Source organism: Amorphotheca resinae, assembly GCF_003019875.1.
Source record: "Amorphotheca resinae ATCC 22711 unplaced genomic scaffold M430scaffold_3, whole genome shotgun sequence".
In the NCBI taxonomy this organism is placed as follows: Eukaryota; Fungi; Ascomycota; class Leotiomycetes; order Helotiales; family Amorphothecaceae; genus Amorphotheca; species Amorphotheca resinae.
This window is the reverse complement of record NW_020194473.1, coordinates 2,199,131-2,220,757: the sequence shown is the minus strand read 5'-3', so window position 1 is coordinate 2,220,757 and position 21,627 is coordinate 2,199,131. Positions and strand designations below refer to the sequence as shown.

The 21,627-nt window shown below is 40.7% G+C and overlaps 7 protein-coding genes across 7 annotated transcripts; 3 read left to right on the top strand and 4 right to left on the bottom strand.

Moving 5' to 3' along the window:
• Positions 1 to 5,828: 5,828 nt before the first annotated feature.
• Positions 5,829 to 6,932, bottom strand: M430DRAFT_57198 (hypothetical protein; the record flags this gene model as incomplete). The annotated part of the gene is made up of 2 exons (XM_024868657.1): positions 6,542 to 6,932; positions 5,829 to 6,475 (listed from the first exon to the last, which is right to left on the bottom strand). The coding sequence occupies exons 1-2, from the start codon at positions 6,804 to 6,806 to the stop codon at positions 5,829 to 5,831; spliced, it is 912 nt and encodes a 303-aa protein (XP_024723462.1). The 5' UTR covers positions 6,807 to 6,932.
• Positions 6,933 to 7,298: 366 nt separating this feature from the next.
• On the top strand, positions 7,299 to 7,867 carry M430DRAFT_96611 (hypothetical protein; the record flags this gene model as incomplete). The annotated part of the gene is made up of 2 exons (XM_024869974.1): positions 7,299 to 7,545; positions 7,614 to 7,867. 2 exons carry the CDS (start codon positions 7,299 to 7,301, stop codon positions 7,865 to 7,867), a joined length of 501 nt encoding a protein of 166 aa, XP_024723461.1.
• Positions 7,868 to 8,465: 598 nt separating this feature from the next.
• Positions 8,466 to 9,709, bottom strand: M430DRAFT_97118 (hypothetical protein; the record flags this gene model as incomplete). The annotated part of the gene is made up of 6 exons (XM_024870009.1): positions 8,466 to 8,930; positions 8,978 to 9,049; positions 9,097 to 9,264; positions 9,323 to 9,428; positions 9,543 to 9,609; positions 9,658 to 9,709. The coding sequence occupies 6 exons, from the start codon at positions 9,707 to 9,709 to the stop codon at positions 8,466 to 8,468; spliced, it is 930 nt and encodes a 309-aa protein (XP_024723460.1).
• A 684-nt stretch (positions 9,710 to 10,393) lies between these two features.
• M430DRAFT_96597 (hypothetical protein) lies at positions 10,394 to 12,695 on the top strand (the record flags this gene model as incomplete). The annotated part of the gene is made up of 3 exons (XM_024869972.1): positions 10,394 to 10,579; positions 10,628 to 12,340; positions 12,405 to 12,695. 3 exons carry the CDS (start codon positions 10,394 to 10,396, stop codon positions 12,693 to 12,695), a joined length of 2,190 nt encoding a protein of 729 aa, XP_024723459.1.
• A 222-nt stretch (positions 12,696 to 12,917) lies between these two features.
• Positions 12,918 to 14,298, bottom strand: M430DRAFT_65036 (hypothetical protein). The gene is made up of 4 exons (XM_024869141.1): positions 14,090 to 14,298; positions 13,735 to 13,944; positions 13,471 to 13,640; positions 12,918 to 13,329 (listed from the first exon to the last, which is right to left on the bottom strand). The coding sequence occupies exons 1-4, from the start codon at positions 14,230 to 14,232 to the stop codon at positions 13,289 to 13,291; spliced, it is 564 nt and encodes a 187-aa protein (XP_024723458.1). The 5' UTR covers positions 14,233 to 14,298; the 3' UTR covers positions 12,918 to 13,288.
• A 153-nt stretch (positions 14,299 to 14,451) lies between these two features.
• Positions 14,452 to 15,543, top strand: M430DRAFT_117590 (hypothetical protein). Its single transcript, XM_024861675.1, has 2 exons — positions 14,452 to 14,702; positions 14,776 to 15,543. The coding sequence occupies exons 1-2, from the start codon at positions 14,504 to 14,506 to the stop codon at positions 15,207 to 15,209; spliced, it is 633 nt and encodes a 210-aa protein (XP_024723457.1). The 5' UTR covers positions 14,452 to 14,503; the 3' UTR covers positions 15,210 to 15,543.
• A 694-nt stretch (positions 15,544 to 16,237) lies between these two features.
• On the bottom strand, positions 16,238 to 17,047 carry M430DRAFT_48977 (hypothetical protein; the record flags this gene model as incomplete). Its single annotated transcript, XM_024868033.1, has 6 exons — positions 16,238 to 16,272; positions 16,343 to 16,555; positions 16,630 to 16,755; positions 16,829 to 16,844; positions 16,899 to 16,952; positions 17,030 to 17,047. 6 exons carry the CDS (start codon positions 17,045 to 17,047, stop codon positions 16,238 to 16,240), a joined length of 462 nt encoding a protein of 153 aa, XP_024723456.1.
• Between the last annotated feature and the right edge of the window lie 4,580 nt (positions 17,048 to 21,627).

Sequence of the window (21,627 nt, the reverse complement as noted above, 5' to 3'; positions counted from 1 at the left end):
TCTTCTTATTATTTAGGCATAACGTAGCAGGCTACTAGCGTAGTATTAGCGCCTAAAGTACTAGCCCTGTTAGGGCACTAAGTATAAGTATGCCTAGACTGTCTGTAGGTAGAGTATTTGTATAGTAGGTACGAATTTACCTAATAACTAGGCTACTAGTATTAGTAGTAGTTGCCTTATACCTTACTTACTAAAGGGGTTTTCGCGACGCTAAGAGAGTCCTTTTACGTATTTAAAGTTTAGCTACTAGATGTCCCTTACGTGTTTACTAGTGTAGATAAGGTCTTTAGATTATAAGAAGAGCCTTCTCTAGTATAGTATAGTGTTAAAAGGGCTCTATAAGAGCCTTCTTGTTACCCTGTCTAAATAAGAGTTTCCCTTCTTAACGCTACTACCTTAACTACCTTAAAGGTATCTAGGACCCTACTACTTACTATATAGGCCCTTAACTCGGGCTTTAAACAATCGATAAGAAGGTAGATACAGAACATCTCTAGGAAGGTATAGCTAAGTTTAATAACTAAAGAGTTATACTATTAAAGGAAATTCCTAAAGGTCTTGTTTTAGTTTTAAGTTAACATTTAGAGTTTTGACACTACTTTAAGAGAGTAGGTACCCTTATCTATAATACTATAGAAGAGCTACGCCTTTATTTCTCCTTAAGTTATATTAAGAACTAATCCGCCTTTTTCTAAGAAAATAAAAGACTTCTAGCGCTCTTTAATATAATCCTTTAGTACTACTACTATAGCGCCGACACGTTTAGTATCTGTTAGATAACTCTCTAGGTAAGTGTTAAACTCTGTTTCTTAGTTAAATAAGAAGGTCGTAATACTAGTATATGTCTCGTTTTTTAGTAGAATAAAAGAGGTATTATAATAGCTCTTTCTTGTTTCTTTAACACAGGTTCGCTAGAAGGGCCGTTCTACTTTAAGAGGGTCATTAAATTCGTATAGGTTTATTAAGAGAGCCTCTTCTCTCTTAAGCGCTATAAGGTAGTCTCGCTTTTACTTAAGGCGCTACTCTACCCTTACTTAGGCGATCTTCTTGTTTAACTTAGTCTTACTTAAAGAAAGGATTTCTGTCGACATTTAGGGTGTCGTACTAGGTTTGCCGTTATCTACCTATAAAGAGGTATTCTAAAGAGTTACTTAAGAAGAGGCCTGTGTCTTGTTAGGGTTTATTTGTCGTGTCTACGTTATCGCTTCTTACTCTAATAGTCTGTAACCTTTTAGTAAAGGAGAGAGATTAGAATGTTAGGTATATTTCTATAGAGTAAAAGAGGTAAGAGTCGATAGACAGTCGTAGTATATTTAAAGGTATATCGCTACTTTAACTATAGACTAATCTCTAAACCCCCCTTCTTTTCCCTTCCTGTCCTTTATTCTTATACTCCTTAATGCCTACTATTACCTCGGTTGTAGCACACAGTTACCCTGTACTTGATTTCTAAGCTATTGTAATTTCACGTGTTAGCGTACCTAACACTAGTATTTATTTATTATATCTAATAAGAAGAATACTACAAAATTAGGCTTAACAAGAGTGTCTAAGACTCTTTTAATATTATGTATTAGATAGACTAGTTTAATAGTTACTATATTTATAAGTATAAAGTTATAAACTACTTGTATCTAGTCTAACCTTTTCTTTTTTAGTAGAAAAATAGTCGTAATACTTTATAGACTAGATTCTTATATTAAAATACTAGCTTCTTTTATCTCTAGAAATATTTATATAGTAAATTCCCTCTCTTACTATATATACTACTTTAGTTTATTAACTACTAGGACTATACTTAAGAATAAGTTAATAGTATACTTAATTAAATCTATAGGTTTTATATCTCTTATCTATAATATAAAGTAGTCTTTTTAAGTATATAACAATTGTCTAGTTATATCTATTTTTCTTACTATGTCTACTATATCTTTAATCTTAATTCTTATTTCTTTAAACTACTTATTAATTACTTACTATAATATATCTAACATTTCTCTTAGCTATAGTCGTTAGTTAATAAGAAACCTAAAGGCTATACCTTAAGATATAAGCTATAAGAAATTAGTTAATAAGGTTTATTATAATAGTTGTAATTTAAACAAGTTATTTAGTAGGTAATTCTTAAGATCTTAGATAATAAATAAACTAGCGTATATAATAGTGTTAATATAGTTAAGGCTTTAGTATACTAATAAGGGATTAATATATCTAGACTTATCTTTATACTAGTAAGGGGTCTAATTCCTTACTAGTACAATACTTTTCCTACTTAGTAAGTAGCCTAGTTAAAGGCTTTAACCTCTTATAAGAGTTAGTTAAGCTCTTTTTTATCGTCTTTATCTAAACTAACTATATTATTATTAGTATTGTTTTTATTATTAACTTAAGAAGCATTATCTCTTACTTAAGGCTTCTACTAGTTAATAATAATATATAGAGCTAGTACTAATAAGGTAAGTACATTAACAATTATTCTACTCTATTCTTATATATATAAAGTCTAATACTAATAATTCTTAACTACTCTTACTAGAGCTATCTAGTGTCTTAATAGTAATAGGTTATAAGAGTTGTCTACCTTTATAATAAACGCGTATAAGAACGTTCTAATCCTTATAATAATAACCTTAAGATTAATGTATTCTATAATAGTAATCTTTTTACTATTAGCTATAGTTATATACTAGCTAGTATTAAGTTAGTAAGCTTTAAGGCCTAGCTATTATACTACTTATAAAGGAATTAGCTTTATAATAGCTCTCTTATTAACTAGTACTTATATAAACTTCTTGTTATTAATATACGTATTTATATAAAGGTATTAGGTCTTTAGTATATTAGCTAACCTATTATTAATAACTTATAGTAGTAGTCTTTTTATAACTACTATAGTATTTAGGTTCTTATACTAACTACGTTTACTTAGTACCTTAGCTTAAAGGTAGTAGGCTAATTAGGCTTAGATCTAAGGTAACTAGTCTAGTAATTAACTAAACTTAAGAGTAATATTAGTGTTATAAAGAAATTCTCTAATATTAAATCTTATAAGTACTACTTTATCTAATAGTTTAATTAGAATAGATTCTTTAAGGCCTGGTTTTATATAGTTAGGTTCTTAAGGCTAGATAAATAGTATAGCTAGTAGTCTTAATAGATACTAGTATAGTTAAGGTTCTTAATCTTACTAAGTCTAGAATCTTTACCTTTAGCTTTAACGTCTCTTAGGTCTTTAACTCTTAAACTTATTAAATTAATCTCTTAAGATACGTATAGTTAGATATAAGGACAGGCGGTTTATAAGAGACTAGTAGTAGTTAGCGTAAGTACTATTAGTAATAGAGTTTAACTATCTTCTTTTCTTTTTCTTTTATTCTCTTTAGGCTAAGTATATAGTTAAGCCTTATTAGTAGTTCTCTAGTTATTAGTTAAATATATAGCTAGTATTACAGGCTTTAGAAGTATACCTAGTAGTAAAGCTAGTGCCTTTTGTACTATAGTCGTTATATTTAGAACCGCGTTTATACTATAGTAATAAACTAGACGCTTAGAATACTTATAGTATAATGTTACTACTATAGTAAGGAATTCTTTTAAAGACTTATTAGCTACTATCTTTAATAATTCTAATACTAACTAGTCTAGCTATTTAGCTAGATAGTTAAACTTATAGAAGGTCTAATTTTAAAAAACCTTAGATAGGTCTCTTATAACTATATATACTACTGTCTACTAGCTTACTAGTAAAAGGGCTACTAGATTATATCTAGTACGCTAGGTTTAAGATACCTTTACTTTCTACCTGTTGTTATAATACTAGAACTTAGTAACCCTAGGCTATAAGTATACTAACGCTATATAACCTAGCTTTAAGTAATTATAACATATTCTAGTATAAAACTAGTTTGTTACTAGTACGTAGTTAAGGAAAAAAGATTTAGTAGTTAATATAGTAGTAGTACTATAGTAGTCTTAAGTAGTTCTTTTAACTCTAGACTCTTCTTTAATAACTAATATAATTTAAAGTTAATTTAGCTTTATAAGACTACTTGTTCTTTATTCTACTCTTTCTTTTTTAGCTCTAGTAGATTAGGTTTACTAATAAGCCTAGTTACTATAATAAAAGCTAACTATATATCTTTAAACTTAGTATCCTTAACTAGCTGTCCTTCTTTATTAATCTTCTTAGCCTAGAAAAGATAGCTCTATACCTAGTACTAGAGTTTTATATTCTTTAGCTTACTTAATGTCTATTAAGTAACCTTTAATACTAAGGATATTAAGTATTTCTTACTTAGTTTTTCTACCTTTTATAAATATTATATATTACTCTTTTTATCTTCTTATTTTAAGTTATAAATCTACTACTATAGTAGAAATTATTAGTTAAAATCTACTTTTTTATCTACTATAAACTTTATTTTAAACTCTTTCTTTAACATCTTTTAGTCTATTCTTATAGTCTTTAGTTAGCCCTTATACTAGCTTTATACCTAACTAGTTAACCTGTACTTAAATACTACCTTTAACTATCTTGTCTTCTTATCTCTTATATATAAGTTAGTATAGTACTCTACTACCTTTATATATTTACTTACGTCTTTTCTTTTTGTCCTTTTAAAGGTTAGTTAAAAGATTAATATTATAATTACTTAATACTCTTTTAATAACTTTACTAGTAATTCTAATAGTAATATAGTTATAATTCTTATAGATAGTTATACTACTCTTATTACTATATAGTCGATCTCTTTTTTAGTTAGTCTTTTCTTAGCTTTCTCTAATACACCTCTTATACTAGACACTAGTATAGATCTCTTTACTAGTAACGATCTTAGAAATTTTAAGGTTAGCTTAAAGGGGTTAGACATTAATAATAAACTTAAAAGGTAAGAGAGAAAAGAGACAAAGATAATAAGAGAATTATAATAGTAATCCTTAATTACTCTTACTTAAGAAAGTACTACTATACTACTAGTCGCTTCTTATAAAGATTACTTTAATCTTTAATACTAGCTCTTTATAAACTACAACCTTTTTCTTACTCTTAACTACGCTAATAAAACTAACTTTAATAAGATAAACCTATTATTACTAATCTTCTCCTAGGGTCGCTATTAATAAGGGGGGTAGGAGTTCGTTATTAGTAGGTTAAATTCTCTAGATCTAACTAAGCTACTATAAGTAAGAAATAGCTAGCTACGTAAACCCTTATTATGTAAGCTACGTCAGGTAACTATTTTCTATCCCTACAGTACTAATCGTCGACCTTGCTTAAGCGTGTCGACTCTTTCGTGTTTAAGTCGACAAAAGCGATCTAATCGTCGACCTCGCTTAGGTGTAGGGAAATAGGCCAGTAAGCGAAATAGACCAGATAGAATTTCTTAGTAACTTGCATAGAAATCCTATCTTTTTTGATTACTAGCCACAGATTTTTCTTCTGTATTTATAGTTTTCTATTGGTTATAAGTAGAAGTTCTGTATACTATAGGCTAGTTAGTATAAGAGTTAATAATATATAAACTCTTGTTACTTGTATTAAAAGCCAGAGGGGGAGTCTCTTGTTTAATGATAGATGATTGTAGGGATGTATTAGAGAAAGGAGTATTGGCGTGGGGCAAAAAAAGGAAAATAGACCAGTAGAGGGCGGGGGGGGGGAGGTTATAGATGTAAAGTCATTATGCTTCTAGTACTGTAAAGAATACTGCGAATTTTTAAGACAAATTCTAATCAACTACAGTAAATTAGGACCAAAGATGTCACACAGCATTTGAGCACATAAAACCCTGATTGTAATTGCTTTTCTTCTTCTTTTTTTAGCTCCTTCATCAGGGGAGTTGCGCACCTGAATGCTTCCCAATCATCTCCTCTGCGTGCATCCCCTGTTCCCCAAGCACCCCCGCCTTCTTCAGTACCTCAACCGTCTTCTCCACAACACTCACATTGACACCCTTCGTCCTAGACGCGAACCTCACAGTCTTCAGCCACTCCGTCGCATCTTCTTTGCTGTAATCCAGCTCCGTACTTATATAAGTGACGGCCTCCTCCTGGTTCTTGTCGAAATAAGCAACCCCCTTGTCGAGCTTCTCAAACAGGTCTTCTAGCCTAGTATCCTTTTCCGTATCTGTAGATTTGATGAGCGCCGTGGAGGCGACGATCTGCCAGCTGGGCCATGGTGTGTAAATCTCCCCTATCCTCTTGATCTCGCCATTGTCATAGTAGCGTTTGGAGGTGAAGTGTTCCCACATGAAGAAATCCACCGTGCCGTCATTGACCCCGTTACGGAGCTTCTCGAATGTTTGGAGGGGAATGAATTCGAATGGAGGGGCCGAGGGGGAGAGCCAGCCTTGTTCATCGGCAAATACGAAGCCCATCACGTAGCTTCCTGAGCCGATCCGCGAGATGCCAATCTTTCCATTCTTCAGGTCCGCGACGGAGGAGATGGGGCGCTTGGCGCCAGTGGAGATCGCCCAGCCTGTTCCTCCCTAATCAGCGCTGCTCTCGACTATAGATGCCATAAGGATGGTAGAGAGGGACGTACACAAAGGTGTCTCAACATAAGTGCCCACAATCCGATACCCTCCGTCGCCCTCAATATCGGTCTTCCCCAAGCCCGCAACCCATCCCTCTGTAAGTCCAATACCCACATCAATTTCTCCAGCACGTAGCGACGTAATCATGTGTCCCGTACCAGAGGGAAACGGGATCAATGTTGCGGACAGACCGAAATATTTCGTTGCGAAGTGAAGCGGGGTTGAAAAATGTTCTGGGACGAAACCCACGCGGAGGGGGGCGTTACTGGCCATGGTATTGGGAAATTTGTAAAGGAAGAGGATGCAAACCGGAAACTCCCCTTTGAAGGAGGAGAGAAAGGATGAGTCGAGGACGATGTGATCACAGTTTCGAGGTTTGGAGGGGAAGAGAATGGAAAAGAGCATACCACAATGGATGATGCAGACGCGGCGGACTGTTGATAGATGCACCCCGCATCTTTCCCAAAGGGTAAGCGGTCAGCAAAGTAGCCTCAATTCTTCTGCCAACGAGGGGCGTCTCTATCACCAGTCCGGGGCGTGGTAATCATGACCCCTATGACGATGTGAACTGCGATGGTGGGGGCAGCGGCAGTATCCGCTCTTGACACGGTCTCGACTCCCGAGCTTCCAAAGACATCCAGACATACCCTTCTCGCCGCCACCCCTTCTCACCTTTCTCACCTTTCTCACCTTTCTCACCTTTCTCATCCTTCTCAGCTATAGACCCTCCTTTTCTTTCTACACGACTCAAACATCTCAATCAATATGGCTTCGACAACCGCCCAACGCCGTCTGCTCCAAGAATACCGCGCCCTGACCAACAACCCTCCCGAAGGCATCACCGCCGGCCCCGTCTCCGAAGACGACCTCCTGTACTGGGAAGCCCTCATCCAAGGTCCCGAGGGCACCCCCTTCGAAGGCGGCATCTTCCCAGCCGAGCTGAAATTCCCAAAAGACTACCCGCTCGCGCCGCCCAGCATGCGGTTCCTGGGCGAAGTCTGGCATCCAAACGGTATTTCCCCCCTCCTCCCGTCGCGCGCGGATAAGGCATTGCTGATGCGGTGTTTGTTCCAATGGCAGTGTATCCGAGCGGCTTAGTATGTATCTCGATCCTGCACCCACCGGGAGACGACCCGAACCACTACGAACATGCGTCGGAGCGCTGGTCGCCGATTCAGAGCGTCGAGAAGATCCTGATCAGCGTGATGAGCATGTTGGCTGAGCCGAATGACGAGAGTCCCGCGAATGTGGAGGCGGCGAAGATGTGGAGGGAGCAGAGACCCGAATATGAGAGGAGGGTTAGAGAGGGCTGTCGGCGGATGCTGGGTTTGTAGGGCTTGGTGCTTGGTGGTACGAGAGTGCTCGAGAGGATGTAGCAGTTGTCAGTCGTGGATGCGGACATACTTCAGGTACACGAGAGGGTCTCGAATCTGCTGATTAGCGGCTGCGGTGGCGTTCTGTTACATACAAGGGATGGAGTAGTGAGGCGTCTGGCCATTCGAAGATAATTCTTGTGTCCTTGACCTAGAAATTTTAGTCGAATGAGAACAATTTGGACTCATATACTAGAGACCAGTGGCTGCATTATTATCGTTGGTATGGGACAGGTGCCACTGGGGAGGCTCAGGAGGAAATGTAACAGAACGTCTCTGCTAGGCCGCCACGTTAGAACTTGTGTGGGTTGCATGAGGTATACTCAAGTCTTCACATCAAGAAAAATACGGTAGGGGGACTGATCATGGGCAAGAGAAGATAGGGTCAAGGCTGGGAAGTCTCGGCTGTGGCTGATTGTTAGAAAACTCTGTCACTGCTGTTCGACAGCGTCTGAGGGAAAGCCCGTCACGCTGTTCTTTGACAACATGCGAGAATTGAGTAGAGCTAGCACTAAAGTAGCACCAAGTTGAGAACGTGGGAGCAAACAACCCGCTTGTTTCATTGACGCCCTTCATTCAGAGCCTCCAGCAATTTCTCATCGAGCCAACCCTCCAACCCATCATCCCTCGAGCTCAGAATCTGGATCTCAGCCTTACAATTCAACATCAACATGATCTGCAATTCCCTCCTCCACCCCTCCTCCCTTGCTCCGTCTTGGAAGATCTCCTTATCCAACATACGAGTTGCGATCCTCCGATCTCTGTCTGTCAGTTTTAACCGTCCAGTCACCTCGCAGTCTTTCATCTGGAGGATGTCAGAACCCCGGATTCCAAGCCAGCGGATGGATGGGACGGCAAGATTTTGGTTCTGGTGAGAGAGGGCCATAGAACCATACTTGTAGGTGGACATTATGCCCATGCCGTTGGGGTCGAAGTCTACCAGGCAAAAGATTGGGATGTGGGGGTGGCTTGTGGAGAGGAGGTGCAGGAATTGTCGGGTTCGGATGTCGGGGTAGCCCTTTGCCTGCAACAGTATTAGAAATTCTTGTTGGCTGCTAAAATGGGACGTACAGTGATGATGATTCCTTTCCCAGCGAAGCAGGTTTGCCAGTATTGCTTGCTGGCTAGGGTACGGAAGGTTGCCTTGACGGTGTGAGCAGATTGATAAGAGGTAAGGCAGATGACCATACCTCTTTCTCAATTACAAGAACCCAGTTGACATCGATCAATTGGATAGACTGTATTTCTTTGGCATTTGGGACAAGAATGCCTTGAGGTTCGGAGCAGTAATCAACAACTGAACTATCCTTTCTCTTGGTGGTGAAAGATCCGGCAACCAAGCCTTTGGCTGCGGCAACCTAGCTAATAAATGAGAACTGGTACTGAACCATGAAATGGAATGTTGGGCCTTGCCACATTCAATGCATCCCGTTCCACACCCAATGTGTACGCAAGGTCGTCAACATAGCGATCGACAACGGCCTGCTTCAAGAAAAGTTCGGGATCTCGATAGTACATGTCTCTTGCGAAAGGATTAGCATATTTCCCTGTGACCAGAGGAAGAACAAAGAGAAGATAAGGAAACCGCAGTTTCGATGTTGGACATGATTTGGAAAATGGAACTTGCTGAAGAAACCTTTTCGTAGTGACAACACCCATAACCAGCGCCTCATGAGAGAGCTCAAGAATCCTAAGCAAAACAGCTGCAAGCTCATGAGCAAAAGATCATCCTCAGAAGCTCACAAACTTACTGAACTTCCAAGCTTCCTGAGGAGTCTTGCTCGGGAACCTAATGGCCCTCATCCCATCATCATGGAGGCTCTTCAAAACACCACTGGCGTTGTCATAGACTTGATTTCCTGGCTTTCTTCTGGTCTTTAGCTGTATCACCAACTCTTCCTTCTGATTTATGATGCTATCAGCAATTGACTCGAAGATGTCTTCAATTTTGGAGATAACGGCACCAGCCTGGTTCAGACTCAAGGGATTGAGGGATTCAGCTGGAGAATCTATTGCTTCTGCATCTGCATCTGGCCCATCATGATTGGCATCAGGCCTGTTATGGATCAGTGGCCTGTTGGGTAAGTTTGAGAGCAAATCACTGTGCAAGGCGGGATGACGATCTGCCAAGATTTCTGAAAGAATGTCAAGATCCATTTCAAGCCCACAGTTCAGAAAACAGCCCAGAATAGAGCCTTGGTGGATGGAATTGAGTATATATATATCTCGAGCTTCGATGCAAATAGTCGGGCTGGGCGGCTAAACGGCGGTTCCTGGCGCCAGCCTTTCCCCACAGCTTGTCTGCCCCTGTCCCTGGCGCCATCCCTCAAGACCTACATCGTAGGCGTCAATAATACCGAGGACCGTACAATGAGCCATTGATCCTCATCAGACTGCCTTGCAACAATCACCATGGCGCGCACTCGAGCAACGCAAGCCGCAAGCTCCGTCAATGAGGATGGCAGCCAATCTGGGGCGAAGGAACCAATGGAATCTGTTGCAGAGGCTACGGAGTCGGTGAGGAAACCGGTGCTGTCGGAGCGTACAGACTACACGCGCTGGCGATTGTTGGATGAGAGAGGCAGACAAACCTGGCATTACCTTGAAGATGACGAAGATGCCAAGGAATGGCCCCAATCCACCGCGGACAAATACTTCCTCGGTCTGCCAACGGTATGAGGACCTTGCGGCCATTCCAAACGTATTCTGACAATCTCGCAGGATCTCCCAGATCTCCCACCGGCCAAAACACCCCTCGATGCGGTCAAAAACGGTCTTGATTTTTTTCAGCAACTCCAACTTCCCCCCGGCAACTGGGCCTGTGAATATGGTGGGCCCATGTTCCTGCTCCCAGGGCTGGTCATCACTTGGACCGTAACCAACACACCCATCCCAGATCACGTCGCTACAGAAATCAAGAACTACCTTTTCGCGCGCGCACATCCAGAGGATGGGGGTTGGGGTCTGCACATTGAGGGAGAAAGCACCGCCTTTGGCACGGCCATGAATTACACTGTACTTCGTCTACTTGGGGTGGATGCAGAGGAGGAGCACATGGTCAAAGCCAGAGGAACGCTGCACAAGATGGGTGGTGCTAGGAATGGTCCACACTGGGCAAAATTCTGGCTCAGCGTGCTTGGCGTATGTCAATGGGACATTGTCAACCCAGTCCCGCCCGAATTCTGGCTTCTACCTGACTGGGTCCCATTTGCACCATGGCGGTGGTGGATTCACATGCGACAAGTGTTTCTGCCCATGTCATTCGTCTGGTCAAGACGCTGGACCTACCCGGAAACTCCCTTAGTACGCGATTTACGTCAAGAACTGTTTGTCGAGCCATACATTTCTATTAATTGGGGTAAGCATCGGAACAGCATTTACGAAAAAGATAACTACCATCCAAAAACATGGCTGCTTAAAACCGGGTTCTGGCTCATTGCCAATATCTATATGCCGTACCTCAGACCTTCTGCGCTTGTGAAGAGGGCAGAAGATTGGGTTTTTAAACTCATTCAAATGGAGGACAAGAATACCGATTTCTCGAACCTTGGACCTGTCAACGGGCCTATGAATTTCCTCGTCTGTTATATCAAAGAAGGCCCAAATGCCTACTCCGTAAGGCGGCACCGGGAAAGGATGGCTGACTTTATGTGGGTAAAGAATGAAGGCATGCTGATGAATGGCACGAATGGCGTTCAATGTTGGGATACGTCTTTTACGATCCAAGCAGTGATGGATGCTGGACTTGCTGAGGATCCCAAGTACAAGAAAATGCTGACAAAGGCACTGGAATTCTTGGACGACCAGCAAATCCGCGAGAATGTCGACGATCAGGCTATTTGCTATCGGCAACAGCGAAAGGGAGCTTGGGGATTCAGTAACAAGGATCAGGGCTATGCTGTGAGCGATTGCATCTCAGAGGCGCTTAAAGCTGTTCTCATCCTTCAACGGACTCCAGGGTTCCCCACACTGCTTGAGGATCAGCGTATTTACGATGCCATTGATACCCTGTTAACATACCAAAATCCTTCTGGAGGCTGCGCATCGTACGAGCCGACCCGTGGGTCTGAAGCGCTGGAGCTCCTCAACGCGGCAGAAGTTTTCGGGCGAATCATGATCGAATATGATTACCCCGAATGCACAACGGCTGTGGTGACGGCTCTCTCCTTATTCTCAAAATACTACCCCAACTATCGATCTGCCGAAATCAAAGCATTCAAGGATCGTGCGATCGCATACATCCGAAGAGCCCAATTCCCAGATGGCAGCTGGTATGGCAGCTGGGGCATCTGTTTCACGTATGCCGGAATGTTCGCTCTGGAAAGTCTAGCTAGTATCGGCGAGACGTACGAGAACAGTGAGCATGTTCGAAAAGGATGCGATTTCCTAATCTCCAAGCAGAGAGCTGATGGCGGCTGGTCGGAAAGCTACAAGGTCAGTTCCCCCACCACCGTACCCCTATCCCCCCTCTCCTAAATAATATACTAACCTACATCAGGGTTGCGAACAATCAACATATATTGAGCACCCCAGCGGCTCGCAAGTCGTCATGACAGCTTGGGCCTGCATCGGTCTCATCGAGGCCCAATACCCACACCGCGAGGCCATTGAACGCGGCCTGAGACTTATCATGAGTCGCCAGCAGAAGAACGGCGAGTGGTTGCAGGAGGCAATCGAGGGGGTCTTCAACAAGAGCTGCATGATCTCCTATCCAAATTACAAGTTCATCTTCCCGATTAAGGCGTTGGGCATGTTTGCCAAGAAGTACGGGGATGTGGCGTTGTTGTGAGCGGGAGATTGGGATGGGAATCGGTAGTTGAGCTGGTATCAAATAGCCCCAGTCTCCAATGTTAATCTTGTGGGGAAGTGATATTTTAGTTTTTTGTCTTGTAATACCACAAAACCTTGAAGGGAAACAAGGCAGCTTGGCCCATGTATCTTATTTATTATGAGCTGTTCAGGACCTGAAATAACCCTGGGCTGAAATTATTAAGTTAATGCACTGAAAAATCCCAGACATAGCTTCTATTGATGTATAAACACTCTGGTAAAGGACTGTGGATATGAAGACTTCCTATGTTTATCTACATATAACATTTGTCATTCTCCTATGAGCAACAAACTCGCATACCCACCAACCATGAATAGAAGGAGACAAATATTCGATTCCTAGGGACTGGACACGATATGTTCAATCCTATGAGTTGCATGCAACAATATTCCTGAAAACAAGAAAAACAAAACGATAACCATTCTAATATGCAAGACCGAAACGTGGAGCAGAAAGGGGTATATTATCGTAGACGGGTTTACCATGTGCTGAATGAATAGTGGGTTTCGAGAAGGTAGTGAGGAGTGGGTCTGGATGTCGAGTGAGGGACTTTAATGCCCGTAACTGCGATCTTCTCTCCCGTCGACCCAGCCTAGAATAGTCAAGTTAGCATAATCAGACGCAGCGGGTTGGAAAGTATGGTTCGGAGGTTGCGGTCAATCCACACTCCGGAAGTAGGGGAAGGTTCACAGGTCCATCTCTTATCAAGATGTGGATCTCGGGGGCTTCTTACTGGTGCAGTTCACGCACCGTTTAGCCTTCTCGCTGATCTTCTTCAGACAGTACTTGCACTTCACCTCGTGTTTGATGATAGGATCACTCGATGCGAGTTCGGCAATACTGGCAACGGCGTACAAAGCCAGGCCTACGCCCATGAAATTAATGACTTTGTTAAGGAACGTCCTAAATAAGGTATCAGAGACATGTCTCATTATTTGTCAACGGAGGAAAGGATTTTCCAATTCATGTTTTAGGAAAGAATAAAACGACAGCATACCCATAAGACAGGACAACGGCCCCGTCAGCTAATGCCTGGTCCATGGTATTATATCCATGGCCGTGCGTCCCGTTATGGTAGTTCTTGCCCGCTCTCAGGACCGCGAACTTCTCCTCCATGTTCCGGTTTATGAACGGGAGGAGGGAGAGCGGTGGGAGAAGGATATCCGATACGAACGAGGTGACTACCGAAGTAAAAGCCGCTGCGATTCTGTTGCGCTCCTGCATCAGTCTCCCATCGAGGACCCAGTCACGTGATAACAGAGATAAAGGGGTAAAGACTTGGGTCGACCATTATGTTGGCCAAACAGCAGTAAATGGAGAAGAGAGAGGATTGCAGGATAAACAGGGCGTACATCAAGCCAACAGCAACTTCTAACACGTTCTCACGTAGGGCAAAGTCGGAGAAGCCAGACAAGAGACGCTTGGCTCGCCGCTGGACCTCTGCTCTCGCATCATGGAGGATCTCGCTGGGGTCTTCGAGGCGGATGCCAGGCATTATGTGCAATTCTCTTGAGTGATGTGTAAAGGGGACAAGTAGGTGAAGGAGGAATTGAAATGCAAAAGAGTTGCATCGAAGAGAAGAAACAATACGTTCATGTACGGGGCACTTATAGGTAGCCTTGGCTGAACGGCTGAAACGAGGGGTCATCACGTGCCATCCTTATCGCCGAACAAACAAAAATAAATAAAATCTTCAGGGTTGGCCCGTCGTGGCGGGGTTCGACGATTTCGATTTCCAGGAACACCAAAACGTCGGATCGCCTACGATGTCCGCTACGCTCTCGGAGGACGAGATCGATGATCTGCTGTACTTTGCGCGCACGGGCGACAAGCAGGAGTTCGATGTGCTGAAGGACGAGCTGTGCAGGAGGGAGAAGGTAGATGTGGTGGGGTTGCTCGAGGTCGCGAAGGATGAGGGGAGTGGGAATGGGGTCTTGCATATGGCGGCTGCAAATGGACATGCAGGTGAGTTTCTTCACCTGGAGCAACTTAGAAAGGTTCTTGGAATATTAGAACAGGCTGACATTTTGAGTCGTAGAATTCTTGAGCGCCATTTGCAAGGAACTCGCCATTCCCTCGCCCCAGAACCCGGCCATGTTAGCGATCATAAACGCGCAGAATCTTGCGGGCAACACGGCATTGCATTGGGCTGCTTTGAACGGACACTTGGATTCCGTGAAAGTGTTGCTAGAGCAAGGAGGGGACCCCACGATCACGAACCAGAGAGGCCACGATGCCGTGTACGAGGCGGAGCTGAATGACAAGCAGGAGGTTGTGGACTGGGTATTGAAGGAGGGAGGCGAAGGTCTGGAGGAGGTTGTCAGCGGTGAGACTGCAGATGCTGCTGAAGAGGATAATGCGGATGCGGATACGGCGATAGATGAGGACGGCGGCAGGACGGACGAGAATTCGAATAAATTGGAACATGATCTGAAGGATATGCATATCCAGGATAACGCTACCAGCCATTGAGCTCTATGCTCGGTCATGCACTACCTACGGGGCTCGATCAACGGGCCTCCTTAACACGCAAGTGACCCAACCGTCACTACACCATATCTTCTGGCCCCACACTGACGACGACCGCCTTTGGCTCCAGACGTATAACTAGGAGGATAGATGCGCTGGACCTACCATGTATCGAGGAAGTCTTGGCTTCTTAAAAGCGGTACATATCAGGAAGATGATAGTCTGGTATCCTCACGAAAGGAAGCATTCGAGATGCACATCGATTATCGATACCATCAGTTTCCAGACCTATAGTTTGTCAGAAAAAAAAAAAGAATAAATAAAAATCCTCATTTCGAAAATATACTCCGATGATACTTGAATTAAAGAGGATGTATCTTCCTCGTTTCAGGAATTTGTCTCTGTGATACTGTCCCTCATGGTGTTAATTAGGTACCCCCTCTAGCTGCTTTACTGCTGCTGACACATATTTTCTGGTAAATAGATACACCTAGAAGATATTGAGAAAGGAGCACAGCTTTTAACCTATCCCCAAATGTCAGACTCTGATATGAGGCTCTAATATCTGGGAAAGCTTCATTGGGACTCGATGTCATAGAAACTAAGCGTCAGGGATAGGGGCGAGGAGAAATGAGTGGAACGTCCTATCTGATCTGGTATTAAGGCAGTTAAGCTCTCCCTTCTCCCCGCGGATGATTTCATTCAGCAAGCACTAAAGGTAGTTCTGGACTGACACCTTAAACCTTTCATGAGATCGACTATTGAAGAGAACCAGATCCATTCGAAAAGCCATATCCTACAAACAATCCGTCCAAACTTGATGCGTGATGAAAGTGTGGAAATCTTCCGCTACCAGTCCTTTCCTAGCTGTAGGAAGTACCCTTGGAGGGGCAGAGAGGAAGAGCAAGGAGTCTCGCTCCAGAGAAGAGAATGGCAAGATAGCTCAAACTTTGGTATTTATTAATGAGCGTTGGAAGAAGATGCGGGAAAATAACCTCCTGATTCATGAACGTCCCCCTGTGGTTGCCATCTCATCCGTTCATCATGAAGCTGACGAATTCTTCATCTGTAATGGGGCAAAGTTAGCAGGTGACAGAGAGATGCGATGTATCGTTCAAGGTATTCGAGGGACTTACAATCGATAGTTCCATCACCATTCTTGTCGACCTCCTTGATCATACTGTCCAGTTCGTCCTCCGTCAACATCTCTCCAAACGACTTCATGACCCGACGTAACTCATCCAGGGAGATGGTTCCACTGCCATCGAGGTCGAAGACTTTAAATGCGCTCTTCATCTCGGCCTCAAAGTCGATATCCCTCGTAGGGGCAGTCATCATCTTGCAAAATTCTAGTTTGAAGTCAGTCCTATGACATCTTTAGTGCGGGTCGAAGTACACTGTATTATTGCGAGGGTAAGCATACCATCGAAATCAATACTTCCATTGCGGTCAGTGTCGACCTCATTGACCATGTCTTCGATCTCGGTCCTGGTGGGGTTTTGCCCCAGAGACTTCATGACTTCGTGAAGCTCCGAGATGGAAATGGTTCCTGTTCGGGCGCAAGATGATTAGATCACAGTTCAAGGGCCAGTAGGGTAACCCGTGGTTCATTGAGCACATACCATTGCCATCGGCATCCTGGAGATATTGTTAGTCAAGACAAGCTGTTCACGCCAAGCAGATTTCACTCACAAAGAGCGAGAAAGCATGTCTGTACGCTGCGATCTCCTCCGGGCTTGGTTGTGCCTACATACAACGAGGTCTCGTCAGTTCAAAAATCGTGCGAGCGCCCATAGATCGGAATTATCGAGATAAGGCCTTACAAGAGACTTGGCGTCCATCGTGACGATGAATAAAGCAGAAGAGTGCTGGTAACTCAAAGACGTCCTTACAGAGGGTTTCGCAGCGATCAGGTTCCCAAGATGCTAAGAAATGAGCCTCCTTGTCTCTTTCGACAAGGTCGCAAAAAGACTTTGCGCTGCGAAGATCACTGGCCGCAGCGAACTGCAGGCTGTAAGGCAAAGTAGCTGGGGTAGGACACGTGAGCGGGGTAGCCTCCTCTGAGGCTGAATCTTGTCGATGTTGATGCTGCTCTTCTCCCCAAGGTCCTCGCACCTGAATGAACAGCGCCGGATATTGCGGTCTTGGGTGTTTCGAGAGGGCGAATGGCCAAGGCAAACGGTGAGCTGGGTGATCAGGTACGGCTGTCAGGTCAGACACGAAGATCTGAAATATACATTTGGGTCACGTTTCACCAGTTGTATATTACATAAGGGTTGAGTCAGCCCATAGCGCCGAAGGATATCATCATGTGATAAAGGTCGACAAGCAATATACTTCTGTTCTAGCAATATAAGTAGATGAAAGAGGAGCTCTCTATTGCGGTTCTTACTCTTGTAGAACAGAACAGGTAAAATGTCCTTTAGCATCCAGGTCATCATGTGACACTAACAGTAACGAGCCCCTATTCCACGACAGAGGATCTGGCTCGATACAGTCTTACACGAGTGCGACCGGGAGAAACGGTTCTTCGAAGGCCAGGGCAACCGGGACTTCCCTGACTTATTGATGTATCGCTGCCGCCGAGATATATCACCAAGAAATGTTGGAACCTTCCGGGACACAAGGCCAGAGCTGGGTATGTTTAGTTTACCAGCATTCCCACTGTCGTATTTCTTGCCAGTTCAATAATCTGTAATCTCTGGTTTGAACTTACAGACTGATCACTGGCAGAGTAGTAGAACTGAAAGCATGAGTTGAAGAGCGACGAGAGAGGGGGCCATCACATCAGCGGGAGGAACGGTCACTCAACTTGAACCTGATTCCTGATTCCTGATACCGGAATGCCTTTTATTTAGCCTTCCCCATGTTTTAGCGGATAAACATCTGTCCCACCTTACTCCTGAACTCTTTAAGGTTTAAGCACACTTTCGGAACCACCTAGGCTGCTCGGAAACCCATAGGTCCCTACTAAATAGGTTAGGTACCTACCCTATAGGGTAGGTTATAGTATATAAGACCTAACCTATAGGTCCTTAAATAAATCTACGACCTAACCTATAAGGTAGACCTAACCTATAAGTATAGTGTTCCTTAAGGTACTAAGGTACCTTTATACTTATATAATACCTAAGGTTATAATTATTAATTAGTATAAAGATTAGTATAAAGATTAGTATAAAGATTAGTATAAAGATTAGTATAGTTATCTTAAGTTTATATACTTATATAATAAATAAATTAAAATAGTTTAATATATCTTTATTTTAGTACTTAGGCTCTACTAGCCTTAAGTCCTTACTTACTTTACTAACTTATAATCTATAAGAGATCTTATATCTTATAAATCTTATACTTATTTCTTTAGTATATTAAGACCCTTAAGAGTCTCTAGTATAGATCCTAAAAGTAAAGTTAGTAAAACTAACTTTATACTATTATTATCTTTATTAACCCTTTACTCTAGAATGTCCTTATCTTTAAAGTCTTTTAGTAAAGTATAGATTAGTATATCTTATATAGTATTTCTTTTCTTAATCTTTACTATTTATATACTAAGTATTTTACGTATAAATATAAAGAGTACTTAAGTATTATTATAAGCAACTAAACGAGCTTATAAGAGCCTCTTATATATAATAATATTAAGACGTCTTTATACTTAAACTATTTACGCTTAGTAGCTTATCTAGTTTAGTTTTCTTTTTTTTTATTACTAATATAGTAATCTACTCTTTATATACTAACTTCTTTTTAATATAAGCTAACTAAATTTTCTTACTCTTTTACCTTAGCTTTTATCTCTTCTTTAGTTATACTATTAATATTAATATTATTATTATTCTTACTACCTACGCCTAATGTATTGTTAGGTATATTTCTATAGAGTAAAAGAGGTAAGAGTTAATAGACAGTTGTAGTATATTTAAAGGTATATTACTACTTTAACTATAGACTAATCTCTAAACCTTTTTTCTTTTCTTTCTTCTTTTTTTATTCTTATACTTCTTAACGCCTACTATTACTTTAGTTATAGTATATAGTTACTCTATACTTAATTTCTAAGCTATTATAGTCTTATGTATTAGTATACCTAATATAGTATCCTTCTTTTTTAGCTTTTGTCCTTAAAAGCTTATAAGTAGCTATTAGATTATAAGAAGGCTATATTAGGCCTAGATATAGCCTTTAAATACTCTCTCTCTAAAATAAGAGAATAAATTAGTAAATAAATACGTGTCTATATAACTAGTAACATTAAGAAAAAGAGAGTAGTAGTAACTTTATAGTATAGTAAAGGCGTATAGCTAAACTATAAGATCTTTATTATATATTATACTTTTAGATCTCTACCTTATACCTCTTATATTTACTTTTAGCTAAGACACTTTATAGTAGAGTACTAGTAGGTTACTAAGTAGTTATAAGACCCTTAATACGTAGTACCAACTATATTACTTAAGTACACTAGTATTTCTTACTCTTTTACTACTTTTAAAAATCCTTTATTACTTCTTACTAAAGGGTTAATAGTATACTAATAGTAAGTAGCTATAAAGACTAAACTATATTACTTATAATCGTATTTTTTAAGTAAATATAAAAAAACACTTCTTTTATCCTTTTTTACTTAGTCTTACCTCTATAGTACTAAGAGGTATATAAAGACTTGTTTTTACTAGTTTATTACCTTCTTTTCTTTTTTTTACTTTATATAAATATAACGCTAGTACGCCTTTCTCTTTTTTATAACTCTTTTAACAAACTTCTAACAAACCTTAATTAAACTACTAATAATAATATAGTACTAATAAAGCGTTTAGTAGCTTATAAGTAGTGCCTTAACTAAATAGCTTTATAAGACCTATAAGGTACCTTACTAAAGTATAAGGATAACGACTATAAGTATTCCTTTTTAGTAAAGAGTAATAGCCTAATTGTTACAGGTTAGAACCCGGTAAGGGGTTAGTGCCGAGCACGTGACCAACCAGACTATCGTTACCCTACCTTAATAGTAAAGTTTTCTCTTACCCTTTATCTTATATAAACCTTTTTTTTTCTTTTTTCTTTAAAGTATTTTCTTTATAAAATAAATTAACTTTACTTAAGTATTATGTTATTAACCCTTAACATTAGAATACTCTTAACCCTTTTTATCTAATTAGAGCTTTTTATAGCTTTATTATATAAGAGTATAAGATAAAGTAAGACTACTTAATAATAAGTTTTTAAACCTTTTTTACTAGCTTATCTAGAGGCTAAAATAACTAAGAGTAGTCGTCTACTAAACTAAGGTAAAGAGAACGACTAGAGTATAAAGTAAAGTAGTTAAGGTAAGTAGTATAATAGCTCTAAGCCTAGGTAGCCTAATACGTAAGCCTGCCCTCTTTTATACTAATCTTAGCTACCTTAATACTATTATCTATAGTCCTAATACTATTACTTACTACTATCGCCTTTATAAGGCTACTAGCTAAGCTACTAGCTAAGTAGTAAAAAAGGCTTCTTTTAGATACTACTATATTTAATAAAACAAAAGCCTAGTTTACTATATAGTGTTTAGTAATTAAAGCTAAACTTATAGTAGATCTTACTTATAATACACTAACTATATAATTCTAGTACGTTTATAGCCGACTAATAAGTAAGGCCTTAACCTAGATTACTTTTTAGGTTAGGTTAAATATATAAAATAGGGTAGAAGCTAGTACTCTTATACCCTAACTAAGAGCTATAGTAAGGAGCCAGAGAGTAGTAGGAGTAATAAGGACGATAAGACAGAGAAAATTATATAAAGAATCAAAGCTTACGTAATACTAAGTAAAGAGAAAGAGGCGTCGCGTCTCTTACGCGACCTTATTACTATAATAATAACAGTAGTAAAAACAAGAGCTATAAACACGACAACCTTCTTGTATACCCTTAAGTCCCCTTTTAACGATAACCTAGTAACGATTAGACAACTAAGAACGATATTAGAAAAGGCCTTTTAGAGGCTAGTAATAATAGTAGCCCTTTAGGCTACTTACGCGTTAGTAGCGAGCTAGCGCCTAACAAGAGTCTAGGTTATACTAGAGAGGCAGATTAAGGAGCTAAGGATTAGGGCAGACAAACAAATAAAAGACCTAGTACGTTATAGCGCTATTAAAGTAGTAATAGTAGCTAATATAGTAATAGAGGGCGCTAAGGTAGTAGCGACCTACTAGCTACCTAGTAGTAACACTATCCTTACGTTTAAAGAGGCTATACTAAAGAACGTAATCTAAGATTAGGGCTAAGTATAAAGGGCGTTTAGGCCTGTAGCCTAGCTTTATAAGAGTAAGTTTACTATAATCGTAAAGGGCCTACTAGTAGAACAGATTATATAAGTAGAGCTAAGAGTATTACTAGTAGAGATCTAAGCCTATACGCTATATGTTAT